General features: G+C 37.3%; 4 protein-coding genes and 1 long non-coding RNA gene across 17 annotated transcripts; 1 reads left to right on the top strand and 4 right to left on the bottom strand.

Moving 5' to 3' along the window:
* Positions 1–245: 245 nt before the first annotated feature.
* On the bottom strand, positions 246–4121 carry LOC149718548 (uncharacterized). Of its 7 annotated transcripts, XR_016371635.1 has the most exons (9): positions 3377–4121; positions 2698–3296; positions 1351–2621; positions 1206–1256; positions 1060–1129; positions 937–960; positions 776–865; positions 612–710; positions 246–500 (listed from the first exon to the last, which is right to left on the bottom strand). It is a non-coding gene; the product is annotated as an uncharacterized LOC149718548 (long non-coding RNA). The 7 variants fall into 7 exon arrangements; XR_016371633.1 differs by having other exon boundaries at positions 612–865; XR_016371627.1 differs by having other exon boundaries at positions 776–1129.
* Positions 4122–5561: 1440 nt separating this feature from the next.
* Positions 5562–6416, bottom strand: LOC149718547 (uncharacterized). The gene is made up of 3 exons (XM_089849071.1): positions 6252–6416; positions 5881–6188; positions 5562–5824 (listed from the first exon to the last, which is right to left on the bottom strand). Exons 1-3 carry the CDS (start codon positions 6414–6416, stop codon positions 5614–5616), a joined length of 684 nt encoding a protein of 227 aa, XP_089705197.1. The 3' UTR covers positions 5562–5613.
* Positions 6417–7094: 678 nt separating this feature from the next.
* LOC149718546 (uncharacterized) lies at positions 7095–9810 on the bottom strand. 6 transcript variants are annotated; one of them, XM_089849164.1, is made up of 8 exons: positions 9669–9810; positions 9503–9567; positions 8742–8840; positions 8636–8675; positions 8473–8549; positions 7605–7680; positions 7370–7534; positions 7095–7307 (listed from the first exon to the last, which is right to left on the bottom strand). In XM_089849164.1, the coding sequence occupies exons 3-8, from the start codon at positions 8777–8779 to the stop codon at positions 7095–7097; spliced, it is 609 nt and encodes a 202-aa protein (XP_089705290.1). In that variant the 5' UTR covers positions 8780–8840; positions 9503–9567; positions 9669–9810. The 6 variants fall into 6 exon arrangements, with proteins under 6 accessions (XP_089705290.1, XP_089705327.1, XP_089705213.1 ...); XM_089849201.1 differs by having other exon boundaries at positions 8742–8809; XM_089849087.1 differs by having other exon boundaries at positions 8742–9567.
* A 267-nt stretch (positions 9811–10077) lies between these two features.
* Positions 10078–12287, top strand: LOC149718545 (uncharacterized). The gene is made up of 3 exons (XM_089849068.1): positions 10078–10495; positions 10564–11462; positions 11530–12287. Exons 1-3 carry the CDS (start codon positions 10479–10481, stop codon positions 12081–12083), a joined length of 1470 nt encoding a protein of 489 aa, XP_089705194.1. The 5' UTR covers positions 10078–10478; the 3' UTR covers positions 12084–12287.
* LOC149718544 (uncharacterized) lies at positions 12096–15682 on the bottom strand. Of its 2 annotated transcripts, none has more exons than XM_089849061.1 (5): positions 15430–15682; positions 14897–15353; positions 14538–14824; positions 14293–14465; positions 12096–14235 (listed from the first exon to the last, which is right to left on the bottom strand). In XM_089849061.1, exons 2-5 carry the CDS (start codon positions 15327–15329, stop codon positions 12309–12311), a joined length of 2820 nt encoding a protein of 939 aa, XP_089705187.1. In that variant the 5' UTR covers positions 15330–15353; positions 15430–15682; the 3' UTR covers positions 12096–12308. The 2 variants fall into 2 exon arrangements, with proteins under 2 accessions (XP_089705187.1, XP_089705191.1); XM_089849065.1 differs by lacking the exon at positions 15430–15682 and having other exon boundaries at positions 14538–14712; positions 14789–14824; positions 14897–14999.
* Positions 15683–16095: the final 413 nt, after the last annotated feature.

Below are 16095 nucleotides of genomic sequence, written 5' to 3'. Positions count from 1 at the left end.
TCAAACTTCAAAGATGGTGTAAACTTTTTAGAAATTAAGTCCCTCTCCCATGCAAAACCAGCTATGAGAGAAATTTTAGAAATATTTATCAATATCAGGGAGAATGACAATCTAGTTAACGCTCTTTCGCGTCTCAATCTCGTCTTCGATGTTAGAGATGTTCTAGGTTTTATTTTAACTCAGATTGAATATTTGCATTCAAAATGTAACTGTTCAATATATTTTTAAATGATAAATAACAAAAATTTGTATTAAATATTTATTTTATTTAAAAGTATATTTTTAATTAACTTGTTCTATATAGTACACCGTGCTTGATTTTGTAAATTACACGACTGTATTTTATACATAAGTTGTTGAAACAAAATAAAGCCGTCTTTCGTCTACAAACTGCTACCCTGATGCGGTTCACGTCGCTACAATAGATGCACATCATATAGCCGCCCATTCTGGGCACTCTGCAATGCCCAATTTGGGCGACTTGGCTCCTGTTGTAGACACTGCAAAAGATAAAAAACTTATAAATTTTGAATCCAATGAAATCTATTTAACCACTGAACTAACACGAGAGTTTAAATTAAAGTGTTCGGAAAGTTAAAAATAGACTGTACTCAGGTTTTATAGGTGTTTGCGCTCCTGTATCAGCTCTCTCAGCTCTCTGAAGGTCCCTTAACTCTTCCGGCCCATTGAACTCCTCAAATTCGTCCTCGCTAAATTATCATTAGTATCGCAATCAGTTATAGATTTAATTGTAGAGATAAAACAAACAATATACAATAGGGGGGACGCCGGAGATAAATTCTCCACAAACTCTCGAAGAATTTCGTCCCCTCGCAAAATGGAATGTACAATCTGCGTTCTCCGCCTAATGTAGAAAAAACGGTGTTTATCATCTTATAGCTGTATTATTTTAAAACTTAAAATTTCTTTACTCACAAAGAGATTGATTGGGTGGAAGAGCTAATAGTGAAATAAATATATAATAATTAAATATAGGGATATTTCTTAAAATAATTAGTCATAGATAATAATACACAATAGACTAGAAGTTTGGTTTACCATATACGTTGAGTTTCAATGTCTCCAAACAGGAATTTCAACGCGCCACGGAACTTTTATGGCGAAAGCTCTGTAAAAGAGACGAGATTTAAAAAAGTTGTTCAAGTAGTTTATAATATAATTCTCAATTTATCAACATTACTTACTCTACCGCGCTGGAGAATGAATTCGAAAGCCACAGTGAGTGTTTTTGCATTCTGTAAACCAAACTTCATAATTAATTTAACGTTCGTCTAAGCGTTTTTTGGAACACAATAGACTAGATTAATACAATTAAGAAGTTTGGTTTACCATATACGTAGAGTTTCAGTGTCTTCAAACAGGAATTTCAACGTGGATTATTCCAAAAATGACTGAAGAAATCTCGAAAATGCTGAACAACAGTAGCGTTTCTTCTCGATGATATGTTTGCGAATAGAGATCTGTAAACCCACAGTCCTGGATATTTTTTTTTCTCCGAACATTTTACTCAAATGTACTGACAGAAATATATTACCTTACACGAAGTTCACTTCAATAATGGTTATTACCGTGGACATCATCTATGAAGAGAAAACCCGAAAAAAAAACTTTGCAAGAGTGAAGAGGCGTGAATTTTTTCCCCCTCCCGACGCGCGCTAGTCGCGAAGAGAAAATGTTTTCCTCTCTCGAGAGAGAACTGTGATAAATGGCCACTGCCAAGATAATCTGACGTTTCCTAGAAACGGCGGGATTCAACTGTATTTCGCGCAAGTGAGAAGCCGCTGCATAAGGTACAACCATGATACGATTGTAAGAAAAGCACATTTTTCTCACTACCGTTTCTAGCCTGTAAAAATACTTCATAGATGATGGCCGGCGCGAGGTAGGGAGAAGTGAACTTCGTCATAAGGACATTATCTCTCTCTCTAAGGGCCCAAGATTCTATGTTACGGTTGAAATGTATGTATGCCCGATTTGGTCAGCCATCCGTCTCATCTCAAGTGGTATAATAATTGTATAGCCTAAACAGAGGCCGAGCGCATTCGCTGCAGAGTAACCCGGCATTGACATTTTTCCCTCCTTCAAAGATTTCTCACGACAGCTCTTCGTGATTTTTACTAAGCGCGAATTTACCTCTTGTGTCTGAGAGAGCGGGGGGGGGGTTCTGGAAATTCTCTTACTTATTTTTTCCCCTCAGTCCTTCCTCTCTCGCGGCCCTCGCATACCCGCCTGTTTTAGTTTGATTCCCAACCGCTTGGGAGCGTTATCTCAGAGCTCGCCTCTAGACCACGACCTGCTTAGGATATCGGTCGTAGCTGATTTTGAAAATTATTTTTCTCTCCCGCGAATTTGACGAAAAATTCGGAAGGAGCCCCTATACAAAATCTACGGCACATCTAGCAGAACTAGATGTTTTTGCTAATAGATGCGCTTGGGCCCTTAGAGAGAGAGAGATAATCTCCTTATGACTTCGAGTAAAGTAATATATTTCTGGTACTGATTAAAATAATGCATTCAAGACTGTGGGCTAACCGATCCGGGTACGAGTCACCAAGAAGTCACTGTAGTTTTCTCCAAACTTTGATATGAATGTGGATTTCCTGTAAACCCATATTAATTCTTCTCCGAACATTTTACTCAAATGTAGTGATTAAAATATTATATAGTGGGGCTTACCAAGAAAAACAGCACCAAGAAAGACTGCCAAAACGCTTTTACTCGCGCTTATTATTACCGCATTGAGGTAGAAAATCATTGCGTTGATCCTGGGGAAACTCTCAGTGAGGAATGAGCAAAGAGAATATACCAAGAGGAGCAGAAAATCTAGCCTTTCACAAGGCTTTTGAAAATCCCGGCCACGGTTTTGGAGCAACTAGATCCGGTTTTTGTTAATTGGCCAAGCAGCGACGCCTTTTATTGGTTAGATTAGGTCGACTGCCTATTTTTGGTGGTGGCAAAAGGTTGATCTCTGGGTTGAACGTTGACGTACAAAAGGTAATTTTTAAGTAGACGACATGGTCACGTGAACAACCGGAACTAGTTTCTCCAAATTCAGAGCCGGTCCCTATTTACAAAGTTTCTGCTCCTCTTGGTATATTCTCTTTGGGAATGAGTGACTTAACTATGATTTCTTGGGGTATTTATACTAAATCTCTCCAACGTAAAATATACTGTTATTTACCTTTTTTAATCCGATTCTGGAGATATGCGAGGTTAAAGTTTAGCATTTTCCCCTTGTTTTTTTATTTGGAACAGGGTGTTGATTTAAATAACGCCTAACCACATAAATTAAAAACGCTTAGACGAACGTTAAATTAATTAAGAAGTTTGGTTTACAGAATGCAAAAACACTCACCGTGTTCAATCTCCAGCGCGGTAGAGCAAGTAATGTTATTGAGAATTATATTATAAACTAGTTGAACAACTTTTTTTCCCTCTCTACAGCGCGCTCGCCCTACACCTCCGTGGCGCGCTAAACTGGTTTGGATTCTCTCCGAAGTTGACCGAGAGAGTGCGTGGGAGGAAATTTTGAACGGTTTAAAAGAAAATTCTTGAAACCATGTATAAATTATCAAAAAAAAATGTTTTAATTTTACAAAATTACTTATTTGATTTCGGTACAGAGTAAAAATTCATACGGGTGACATATTTATAATACTCGAGACTTAAACAAAATAACGATTCGGCTAACCAATACGGTAACAAAGTTACTTTCTCGTAGATGATGTGACAAATAAATAATAATGGCGAGAAAAATATGAGTAGAAAATATATATCGTTTGTTAGCAAGGCTATTACGAATGATATAGGGATAGTAATAGGCATTAACAATACCAAAAACACCGCGATAGGATACTTTGATGGTGTGTTTAAAAGCATAATTACTATAATACCTACGGATATTAATACATGCTCAAAACAAAAATCAATTGGAGCATCTGGTGAACCTTTCATCTTGTCCTGTTTTATCGATGAAATGAGGCTTTTCACCAAAATCCGTCACTTATAGTCAGGAAAATATCTACCCCGGGGAGGTGGGCTCGCTAACACGACACTTGTTTACTTTGGGGGCGTGGTTGTTTACTTTACTCTTAAATTACAGGGTTCAGCCCAAATAGTCTACCGTTATTTCAAACACTCCAAAAAGAGTGGTAGGACAGAAGTGCTGGGGGTTTTATGGGTGATTTTGAGTCAAGTACATTTCTATTACAGTTTTCATTGAGGATCACCGTTTACAATTTATAGCGTTTTCCACTGGGGGGGGGGCGAGCACTCCCGGACAAACTCCGAAAACAAAATCGTCTTTCAATGGAACAAGCTGCCCCAGCAGAAAGGACACTCCTGCGGGATATGTAAGATAATAAAGAAAGTGAAACAATAGGGGCTAAAAAAGCGAGCATGAGATAAAAATTTCCCTACTACACGCCATACCTCGAGTTAATAATATTAATAATTATAATATTATAATATTATAATTATTATAATTATTATTATTATAATATTAATTTAACAGTAGAACTCGCAGCAGACAGCTTAAGTCTTAAGAAGGAAAGTTATTCTCTAGCAGCAAATAACTGTTTACTTTAAAAAATCGAAATCGGAATAACGGGGATGAAAAGTCCCGAACACACGGTATTCCCGTCGCCATGCATTGCCTAAGCTATGCTAGAGAGACCTTGAAAAGTCGGAGCAATACTCGTGCGAGGGGGGATTCTCCCCAGCACGAGTAAAAACCGAGCTACTCCGAGTCCCAGTCGCTCCCTCCCGTTTTGCAACAACTAGATCCGGCCCTCCGAGATGGAGCGATGACGCAAAATAAAATTGTGGCGCATTCTCGGAGCGCTCTCGGGCGACAGTGGAAAACGCTTTTGGGATTGGAATGTTTAACCTATGGCCATGACCCCTTAAATTACAATCAAGTTTTCCACTTTTTGCAGACTCATTTTGTTAAAAGAGCGCCGATCAGATTGTTATCGACCCGACAGTTTTTCGCTACTGGATTCTTCGTCGTGTTTTGAGTCGAATATCCGACTATGGGTGGTTTGATGACGTTTACCGACAGTAAATCGATTCGGACAGGTAACCGCCTGTACCGAGTCCGACAATAAAACGACTACAAAACGGATATGAAATGCTACTGGCGAATGGATAATATTTGTACTCCACTTTTGCTCTCAATTTTAGTTCTAGGAAGAACTTGTGCTCTTCATTGATTTTTAAAGGGATATCAATTTTTATGTTTTGAGTTTTAAATACTTGGAATTGTGAAAAATTAAGTAGATATATACTACATTTCACTGTTAATTTAAATTAGGGATTATGAAAATAAAAATCGACCAACCTTTTAAAATTAAACAAATCACAAATGAAATTTGAAGAAAATAGTAATTTGATGTAAAAAATACTTATCTAGTTTTTTCATCAAAATACCATTTTCTGAAAATCTACAAATTTCATTTGCAAATTGTTTCATTTTAAAAGGTTGGTCATTTTTCAAATATTTGAGGTTTTAAAATCATGTCTTTTAAACTGATAATATAATATTTTTCGAGGATTTCGATTTCATGTCGTAACCCATTTTATTTTAATCGTTTAAGCATATTGGTTGAAGATTATTTCGGTTATAACAACGGGCACTGTCGCGGACAACAGCGTGAGTAATAAAAAGAATGGAACGCTGACGCTACTCAGGTCCAAGGCCTCCGCGCCTTTTAACGGTCTCTTCCAAGTGACCCGTTCAATGGAGTAATGGAATCGAAGGTCTTGATATTTGAAAACTTGCATTTCGAATAACGGTGACACGCTGCAATAGAGCCTTCGTCAAGACTGTTAATCATTTAAGATAAAATGCATTCTGACCTCAGTTGAATGTTTTTTTGAATTTGTTGATTTTCTCTCATCCAAGAAGTGTTGAAAATAAGGTGCAAGTATTCAAAAGTAACACTGTCTTGCGAAAAGTGAAAGCCTCCTTTATCCAGAAAGAACTTTTCTAATTTGGGAGAGTTCATCATATCAGGCAGCATCATCTCCTGCAGGATCATGGCTTTCTTTCCAGAAAAAACCGGAATGTAGGAATCAATATTCATATAATCCGAATGTCCGTTAAAAAACATTTTCTTCCGATCAATATTGTCTAGCCATTCCTTAACGACTGGGTCGTTTTTTGACTATAGATACGCAACAATTATACGTCAGAAAAATAGAGAACCAGATTTGAAAAGGCTACCTACCAAATTTTCCAGATATGCGTCATCTGTACTACCCTTGATCATGAATGGTTTAATTCCCGATTTGATCAAGTCCGAAAGGGAGTCGATGAGATTGTAACTTTCCGTCGTGAACTCCGTGCACATGAAACAACCCAAGAAAAAGAGTATGAATGTCGCTCCGATCATCCACGACGCAGTGAGGATAAGACAAGTAATGTATGGGGAAACGAAGGGAATCGCTACGGAAGATAATTATATAAATATACAGTTAACTTGAATGTCTGGTCAAAGCGCCCCCTCCCTCTCCGTCCTGTGGTCACCCTGGTAGAGCAGAGAAAAAGGGCTTGTTGCGACGAAGGGGGCATAGCCTGAGTTCGGTGTGCCGGTTCGGGAGTTCCTTGGGTTCACCCTTGGTTCAGACCGTTCCTTGCCCCGTTCAGCGAACGTTATGCTCTGCCGCATCGCCCCCGCCCGGGTGTTGTCTTGGCTCATCCCCTGCTCTTGGCAACCCTCTGGGGGTCGCCGTATGGCACTGCTGTGCTCTGCTGGAATTCCCCCGTCTCCTCGAGCCTTCTGCTGCCTTAGTCCTTCCCTGTCACCGACCACCTCCTGGCTGGGCTCGCCGCTAACGGTGTCCCGCTTCTGTCACCTGCTGAAGGGGCGTTTGTCGGGCCCGCTGGTCAATCCCGTGTGCCTTGACGGCGGTTCCACAGGTTCAATTACGAATGTAATGAGCGACAATTGGGGGGGGCTGATAAGGTACCCAGCTCTATAGATGCAGCGCCTTGTCAAGTCCTCTGACATGGATAAAGCGCCGGCCATCTTTCAAAATGAAGGGAACACAATCCCTCGTACGAAACGGGCTCACGCTAATGTGTATTGTTTTAAAATTTTGGGAGCTGCACTTAATTCCTTACGTTCGGCGCACAAGAGGGATGTGTAATCCCAGACATTTTCCAGCGTTTCTCGGGCCAATTTCTTAACAGCCTTCTTAATGGGTAATTTGTTGGTTACTATGGAATGAATAACGAGCAAAAGTGACAAAAGAACCAAGGTTGACACTATTATTATTTCCACCTAATAAAACCAAGAATATAGTCAAATGACATTGGCGTATCTTGCTTATAAGCATTGTTTACTTCGTTGTCCATATTTAGGAAGGACCAGGACGCGGATGTGACTGTCAGTTGGGGATGGGACACGATAACTGTTTTGAGAGTTCGACAGGGCAGTGACGGAGTGATATAGTCCAGTCGACCTTCGAAAAATGATCCTACCATGTCATAAAAGATAATATGCGCTTTCTAAATCCAATGTAAAGGTTAATCTTTTTTATAATCAAGTTCGAAACTAAAAAAAATTCAAATCACTTACGCGAAAGAAAAAAGGGACATTGTAAAAGTGTCTGAAAAAGTCGCTGTTTCTAACTTTATGCTCCATTAAATTCACCCTAAAAGTCACAGTGAAAAAATATTTGTAATCAATAAGATTGTATCATAATTTTGAAGTCCTTAAGCTAGCTGATATTCGTTTCTGAGGATTTGTTCACATTCAAAATAACAGCCACGCTTAAGGAAATCAATATTCTGTGTGGACAGGAATAAATAATTGTTTTTCTTTTTCTGGGCCGTTCTGCTTGAATTAACGGGAAGGAGTTTTAGAAACCTTCCTATCCCCACCAGTTGCGGATAGGACACGATAATTTGTTTTGAGCGTTCGACATAGAGACCACGATTTATGAGCACCGAGCCAGAATGTAAACAAGTTCTCTTTGCGTGTTCTGAACGAGTAGACCTAGGGTCGTCTGATGTGTATAGGCAACATGTTTATAGCCAATGAGATGCAAGGAAAGAGGATCGGCGCATTAACACAGTTTTAAGGTATATCTATGGCCTTTTAAAGATTGCAGAAGAAATCGATGTATTCTTGGTGTGGAGGTGTGCCAATAGTTGTGTTAGACTCAGGCTCGTATGCCTTTTAAATATCAGATTCCCATTTATAAAAGAGAATAATTTATAAATGGTAATTCAATTACAATAATCTCCGAAAATGATTTATTGTGAGTGAGTGGATTAAAATTGGAAATAATTACTTATTAATTTTGATTAATATTTATTTGATTTGATAGGAGTCTTTAATTTTTCGCACACCCCTTTGTTTGCTCGAGTATAATTGCGCCAAGACAATTCTTTCTCGCTCGTTCCAATTAATAGTTGATTCGAATTCAAATAATGAAATTTACTTCAAGTTGAAGATTCGTTCTAAATATTCCACGATGAACATGATCTGTTCTACATGTCTTTTCGAAGACCAATATTCCTGACCAGAAATGAAAGTGTAATTGTCAATGAGAAAAACAACTTAATTCTCGCTTCAACAAAGCCACTGACTCATGATAAACTCACATCTATAGTCATAACGTTTACGGAAGTTCCATTGGCGTACCTACAATAGTTTACTAATTTAGAATAAACAACCACTAAATCAAAATTTGAAAATGCAATTTTCCACCTGTTTTTGAAATATCGGTCATTTTCATTCATTGCCATTATTGGATCCTAGAGAGTACAATTCGAAACCTTCAAGGGCAGTAAAGAGTTGCTTCCATTGCTCATAAATAACAGAGGAAAACGATACTAGTTAATAATAATGTCAGAAGCTTATAACATCCACCGAAGTTCAAATTAGAAGCTTCTCCCAGTTCGGGGTTTACGATAAATATATCTGTCGCTGCGATCGCAAAAAGCGCTTACAGGGAATTTTCGATTCTTTAAAAATTAATATAATTAGTTCCACTGGCTAAAAGGAGCGTCATCATTTTTGCGAGAGTGACTCAGTGAGAAAGCTAAGGGGGCGGGGAAATATCATTCTGGTAGAAGAAAATAGACACAGGCACAGGCCCGTAGCCACCGGGGGGGGCACCAGGGGGCGATGACCCCTCAAAAAATATATCCTACCCCCTCAAAAAAGATTTCGGTTTGCCCCTAAATGCCCCCTCAAAGCGCCTCAAAGTTTTCCAATGCCCCCTTATCAAATAAACTTTGCCCCTGTAATGAATATTTTCATTTTGGTATAATAAAACTATTTAGAATGTATATTAACATATTTTAGACTTGATTGTCTTTACCAGTGTATAGACAAAATCATAAATAGGAAATTTACAGAAACAGATATTTACCAGGTGATTATAATAATTTAATTGTGATAATTTAAATTTTGGTTTAACAAGAAAAACATTAAGCCTAAAAGATTTGAATATGTAAATTCTCTACCTGTATTTGATATACCGATCATTTCAAAGAAATTCCATTTCGTTCAGTACCATTTTGGCTGTCCGCTTTAATCATAACGTAAAGAGAAAAAACTTCAATTTTTAAAACGTGAAGTCTCTTAAATTTTTATGCGACAATAATTTAACAGAAACTTAAGACAATTTACCACTCTACTTTGAGTATCGTTTTGACATAAAGTATGTCAAGTCTCGTTTCTCGTACCGAACCGAGTGGGTAATGAGTCAAAAATATCATTTTAACTGCTATTGTTGTTAACCACACAATCCCGCTAATGTTTCAGTTGCCAGGGTAACTGGAATGAAATCAATGATAATGAAATTATCTAATCAATATTTTAGTCAAAAATAAAGACCAGACTAGAGGAGTGGTATATGGAAATATTTAACATGGAAGAGAAGTTTCACCCTTGAATTTTAACTCTTTTTAATACTGAATTCTGCTACAAACAGACACGCTTGACAAACCACCTTAAGATCATAAGTTCTGTTCCATAAGTTTGTCACTGGTTACTGAGAGCCTGTCATGAAGTGACGTAGGTGAAACGTCATAGCAAAAGTCTGATAAGACTTCATACAAAAAGTACTTAACTGGCGCGGGGGTGCGAAACGTGTTATTTTCAGTGCTTACCCCTTTGTCCGCGTGGGCAGATATCTCTGCAACGCGGCCTCTAAAATCGAGTGACGTTGGCGCCGCTTCACCAAACATAGAAGGAAAATAGTCGCTACGCGCTACAAAACATAGTTCCCCCGGTTTTTACATATAACACAACTGTTACCAAGCGTAGAGTGATGGTAACAACTAAGAAATGAAATTTGAAGTAATTTTTCCGATAGAAAGATTTTAAGTCAACAATAAATTAAAAATATGAATTATTAAACCATTATTGGTTAAATTTAACCACGTGAATCGCTCTTGATTGGTTCACTAAGTTCGTCTGCTGTATTATTTTGGAGTCATGGCTCCCGAAACTTTGTAAGTAAACCTAGTTCCTTTAAAACTAATTTTAAATTAAATGTAATAAGTTTGAACTATTGAATTAGGTTAAAGATGAAACTTGATTTACTGAAGGACTTTAAAATCAAAGACATTCTCAATTTTGAAGATGACTTTTTCAAAGTTTGCCATTCAAAAACTAAAATATTAGAAGACCTAGAAGGCAGTGGGAAATTGGACGAAATAATTATAATCTTAGTTGATAAGTTCTTTGAACTCAAAGATAATTTCGAGATGTGCCGCACACCGAATTCCAGTTTCCTTTGCGCTTGGAATTCATGGCTGCCTTCATATTCAATGAACCAGCCCGATAATTTCTTAATGAAGCTAAACTGTGATGAAATTGAATTTTCTTTAATAATTTATTGGATTGCAAAAAAAATACTGGAAAAGCATGCTAACCAACTGAGATCCAGCTCAACTACTAGTCAAAGTAAAGCCAGCTCAACTGCTAGTCAAAGTCAAGCCAGCTCAACTGCTAGTCAAAGTAAAGCCAGCTCAACTGCTAGTCAAAGTAAAGCCAGCTCAACTGCTAGTCAAAGTAAAGCCAGCTCTACGCAAGTTATTGTTTCCCCTAAGAAGAAGAAAATCGTACGCAACAGGAATTCTGACAGGATTTATTCGTTGCAAAGACTAGGTGGTGGCTGCCTTGGGGAGATGTGGCGCGTAAACAAAAAAAGGATGCAAGTCTATTCAAAAATTAGGCAAGGGAAGAAGCCCCTGACTCAAAAGCAAAGAGACATTGCACACAAATTATACCAAATCAGCCTGTCACTGCGCAACATGGATCAATCGTCAAAAGACATACCTCCAGCTTTAATACAAATCAACCAAGGCGGATTATTAATACCCCATGTGTCCCTTAATCCATACATTGAGAAAGTTCATGATCTAGTTGTGGATGAATGGATAAAATGGGATAAGATTAAACCAGGAGAAGTACTAAGTAAGAATTATTTTAGCAATTATTTTTTAAATCATTATCCTAATCAATCGTCACATTTTTTCTTTAGAAGAGACTATGGCCACATTAATGAACAATGAAGGTTTCAAAGAAATGTTCCACAACGCTTTATCCAAAATAACGGAAATAGTGAATAGGGATTTTTCGTATGACGAACTCGAACATTTCAGGAAGGTATATCAGAGAAAGATGGGTCACGCTAAGCTTGGTGATTTAGTACGTGCAAAGATTCAGTCACGAAATGACAGAAAAGGAAAAAGAGGAATTGGTGGTCAGAATCTCAGGTGCTACTTATACAGAAATACAGTTAAAAAGCCAAAGACAGGGGAAAAGGGCACTCGCAGAACACAAAAATCAGTATTGCTAAAGCAGTGTAAAGCCTCAAAGTCAGAAGTGGTAAAGAAAATTCGCAAACGAGTTCCTAATGATCTTGTGATAGAAAGTAAATCTGTTCCTAATGAGCCTCCAAAATCAGTATTGCCAAAGAAATCTCACAAAATTAAAAAAGAGGCGACTTCTACTACATTCTCAAGTCCAAAACAGTCTAGAAGCGGAAGGGTCCTGCGACGAAAGTTACTGATGGATGAATTCATTTACCAATGAGATATTGCAGGATAAGACTTCATGAAATGATTTTTAATTGATCCACCATTAAAAAAATTACAAAAAATATTAATTTAGAAATAAATTTAGGATTCATTGATATCCTCGATATGATTTTTTTATGAAAACAAAGCTTTGTGATATTATTAAATGTTAAAATAAACATTGAAATTAAATTTTGGCTTAGTGAAATTGCATAATTTACATTTGGTTGAATAAAATTGATTATTTGCTTGAAAGATCAACTCCAACTTTACGATATTCAGCTTCTGCGTTTTGTGTTGTTTTCGTGCATCCTTTAATTAGTAATGCCCGTCTAGAAGTACGGTAGTTTAAACTTGTGAGTTTACCTGCTGTTACATATTTTTGTTGGCTGAAAATTGTTTCCACTGCAGAACCATTTATGCGTACTGGGTAAATATACTTGGTAGGGTTACGTGAGGTGAAATCTTCAGCAAAGTCACAGAAGCCAAATATAGAAATTCTTAAGAGCTCCCATGTTTGCCATGCTAGAAATTTCTGGCCAGTTTTTTCTTTTAGATCTTCTTCACACAAAATTCGTTCCGTTGCCCAAGACTCAAAAAATTCCAGTCCTTGCAGCATTGATTTTACAGGTGCAGACGTTAATGACTCTACTTTCTCGTGCGATAATAACCCCTTCTCAAATATTTTATGGCACGCAAATAAGTAATCGTGGCATGCCATAACTTTATCTTTATCCTCAGGTGGATCTTCTGCCATGGGATTTGCGTAATTAAATAATTCACCCAAAACCTTCTGAGTTTGCATAATTTTAGCTGGAGTAACATTCAATTTTACCCAAGGATCTCTTTCGATGAACGCCAAAATTAAACCTTTCACTTGTACCAACTCATTGTTATCACGTCTGTCAACTTCCCTTTCATACAAATCAACGATTTGTGACCAACCGAACACTATATCTCCTAATATCGTAAATTCTTTAGAATCGTTATCCTTGGAGTGGTTTAACGCATTAATCATGTTTTTTAATTGGTGTGTTGGGCAAACAATCCAAAATATTCGTCTTCCCTTGAGAAATGGGTGTTTAAAGGAAGGCTTGAACCGAAAATTGAAGGTTCCATTCTGATTTTCAGAGTAAGTAAAGGGTTTCTCAATTCCTATCGTGTGTCTTAACGCTGCAATATTGGAAGTGCCACCATCACAAACCAGCGCAGATGTTTCCAAACCAACACATTGAAATGCCCAGATGACATCGTATATGGTGTTGATTAAGAAAGAATTCGAAGCAGCTTTTGGCAACATAAAATAAGGACCAATTATATCAAAGCTGCTGGAAACGCATCTCCATAAGAATTGTAAAACATATTCTGCTTCTAAGGTTTCAGAAACGGTATTTTCTTTAAATAAATCGTCCATTGAAGGGTATTCTGCTGGATCAATACAACAGCCAATGAACTCGTTGTTGCTCGAGTTCCACATTAACTTCCCAATAATTTTGACCTCATCAAAAATTAGCACTCCTTCTTTAGGGGGTTTATTCTTTCCTGGATACTTCTCAACGAATTCATTGAATCTCTTTGCTTCTCCATGTAGAAAAATTAAGTCAATACCTTGCTTCGATGGAATATTTTTCATTTTGTTCCTTAGAGAATAAACACTGGGCAACTTAAAGATGTCGAAGGAAGCTAATGCTTCATAAGCAGCCGGAGACCGCGAAAACACGCTTAAAGCAATACGGTATGTTAACGGACTCCACCTGTTTCCTTTACTCCCTTTTTCACATCTCATCTGATCATCAATGAAACCATTCCTTTCAGTATCCAGATTCCAGCTTTTTTTCAAGGCAATCCCTAGAGTATGGTTTTTTTCACTTGCTTCTTGGAAAATCTTTTCAAGTTCTGCACTTCCATTAGTATTGATACTGGCGATTACTTCCTGCATTTTTCTGTGTTGATCCATATTGAGCTCTAAACTGCTTTCCTCCAACTTTTGTTCTAATTCCTTAACTCTTTTATTAACTCTGAATCGTAAAGTCCGATTTTCTATGAACCGTTTTTTTCGGGACCTCGGTGTTAAAACACTAATTCTGCACCTTGAAAGCACACTCTGCCTTTTAAGATGGGTTCGTGGTGTGACTTCAGTTCTTTTTTTCTTTTGCCCCAAAATATATCTACAAGAAAAAAAATTAACTTTCCAATATTTGCTAAAAAATAATGGTGAAATTTACCTATTAAGGTAACGACATTTTCCACACTGATGCTGATAACTTTGAGCTTTTAACTGCTCCTTTGGTAAATTTTTTGGTGCGGTATAAAAAACTGGACAATCAACAGACTGATGTCTCCTAAAAGGATATTTAATTTCCTCGAGTTTTCTGGTTTTGATATTTTCACAATCTTCCTATTAAAGAGAAACAAAACAAATAATTTATTAGTTCCGTACCTGTTATTCAGCTTAGAAAATTACACAAACCTTGGGAATCCCTGGGCAAAATACAAGATTTTCAACTAGATCTTTTAATGCTTCATCAATTACATTATAACTGATTATTAACCCTTGCTCCTCAGTAGATCTAAATACTTCTTTCTGCTCTGCTTTTTTGAATGGTTTTAGAATAGTCAAGCGTCCATCCATTGTAAAAAACATTCTGATAGGGGTATCATAGTAGTTTCCAAGAATTACTAAATTGTCAGATCTGGTGACTTCCAAATGACGCAATGTACCATCAACACTTTTCATACATTGGAAAACAATACAGGCTTAAATGAAAAAAAATCGTTAATATACACTCCTCATATTATTCATTTTTTTTATTCTATTATTATACTTACCGAGTTCTAAGTTTGAGATGTAATCGTAAATGAGGTCTAATGCAGAAGTAGTAATTGAATCATCTTGGCATAACTTCAATCGTTTCGTAACTTGATCACCTGAATGTGTAGATTTTCTTTTCAAAGGGTTGGTTTGCGTCTCTATGGAACGTGTTATTTTCAAGTGAAAGTCGCACTGTGTTGTTCTATTACTGGTGTAAACATAATCGGTTTGTGAGCCTGCTATCTGCGTTTCTGTTACATTCCTGTTTTCAGTTGTTTGTGTCCAGGTATTTTTAAATCTTTGTTGTTTTGTTTGGGATTCTGCACTCCGCAAAAGGGGGTTAATCTGAACCGCTTTTGAAGAAGTTTCTTTCAGATAAAAATCGCACTGCGTTGACTGATTTTTGGGTTGAATAAGTGGAGTTAATGATGGTTTTCTTCTAGGCGGCATAGCCAAGGCTTAGAAGTTTATAAGCTTTATAAAGAGCAGAAAGTTTATCTTAACTTGGGTTTTTTATATAAAAACTTTTAAATTGCAATTATTTACTTACCTGATGCTAAGAAATGTTTAGGGAAACACTTAGAAACAATTCTAGATTTAAAACGTCGTTGAAACTTGAAAAAACTAAGACGACCCGAGTTTAAACCTTTTTTTCTCATTTAAGATTTCACTTCGTACTACTTTCAGAACTTCCGGATAATTCGCCTAGCTATTGGCTAGTTTTGAATTTAGGTATGTCATTCTCATTGGTTAGTGTAGACTACCGTCGTCTGCAGTGTAAATTACATGTTTTCTATTGCCAAAGCTAGAACCGAGAATCAGTTAAGTACTTTTTGTATGAAGTCTTATCAGACTTTTGGTCATAGATTCTCAAAACCGAAGCCTGGTGGGGCGGTTTCAAAGACTTAGTACAGACTTAATAAGAAGATGAACTGCAAAAACTGAGTGTGGGCAACTCTCCCAATGACCCTTAAATAACAATGTTTTCCACTTTTCGCAGACTCATTTTGTTAATAGAGTGTAGTTCAATCAGTTTTTTGCTACTGGGAGTTCTACGTCGTGTTTTGAGTCGAATATCCGACTTTGGGTGGTTCGATGACGTTCACCGACAATAAATAAATTCGGAAAGCTAACCGCCTGTACCGACAACAAACCGACTACAAAGCGGATAGGAAATGCTACTGGGGAATTGATAAAATTTGCACTCCACTTTTGC

Source organism: Phalangium opilio, unplaced genomic scaffold (genome assembly GCF_054372755.1).
Source record: "Phalangium opilio isolate 3A_F unplaced genomic scaffold, DU_Popi_V2 ptg000002l_1, whole genome shotgun sequence".
NCBI classification, from domain to species: Eukaryota; Metazoa; Arthropoda; class Arachnida; order Opiliones; family Phalangiidae; genus Phalangium; species Phalangium opilio.
The sequence above is the reverse complement of the archived record's forward strand: the minus strand, read 5'-3'. Positions and strand labels throughout refer to the sequence as shown.